The sequence below is a fragment of the Penaeus monodon genome, chromosome 31 (genome assembly GCF_015228065.2).
Source record: "Penaeus monodon isolate SGIC_2016 chromosome 31, NSTDA_Pmon_1, whole genome shotgun sequence".
Classification (NCBI taxonomy): domain Eukaryota; kingdom Metazoa; phylum Arthropoda; class Malacostraca; order Decapoda; family Penaeidae; genus Penaeus; species Penaeus monodon.
In genome coordinates this window covers 33,246,636-33,247,248 of record NC_051416.1, presented here as the reverse complement: position 1 = coordinate 33,247,248, position 613 = coordinate 33,246,636, and the positions used below count along the sequence as shown (strand labels likewise).

General features: G+C 36.9%; 1 protein-coding gene across 1 annotated transcript in view; it reads left to right on the top strand.

Annotated features, from left to right (window-relative positions):
- The window catches only part of LOC119592960, a 27,392-nt gene that overhangs the window by 2,660 nt on the left and 24,119 nt on the right, over positions 1–613 (top strand). Inside the window, 1 exon segment of the mRNA XM_037941848.1 lies at positions 534–612. Within this exon segment, the coding sequence (XP_037797776.1) occupies positions 534–612 (79 nt within the window).

Genomic DNA, 613 nt, shown 5'->3' with positions numbered 1-613 from the left:
TAAAAAACAACAAACAGAGTATAATTCCCGATGATCTAAAGCCTCACATATCCAAATGATTAAAGTTTTGATTTAGTATGATTTGCAGTTAATAAAAGGATTTAAATCCGAAAAGTTTTTAAAATCTATTATACCTCTAAAATACCACTCTGTAAATCTAATATTCTTTGGTTTCCTTGCATATTTAAAGCATACTCTTATTGCTTTGGCTGAAATAAATTATCTAAACTATGACCAACGGTAGAAAATAGTAAAATATTAGAACCTTCAAAATCATTCAATCAAATGATCATTGCCCGACAATTTCAAAGACATACTTTTACGTCTTTTCATAACTTCCCATCAGGAGTAACACTGAATATTACCGTTACTTTGTTGATCTCTAATTCCCTATCCCAAAACAGGCAGTAGAGGGACTTATTGCAAAATATTAGTATCGTCGCCTTTCCTCACATCTATATGCCATGATCACTTGAGCTTATCAAATGTACCTTTGGGAAGAAACTCACGAGTGCGTGTCCTTGCTGTTGCAGGCTCTTCTAGAGGACCTGCCGTGCATGGTGCGGATCCTGTGCGAGATCGAGACGGCGGCCAGAACGGGAATGGACGACGC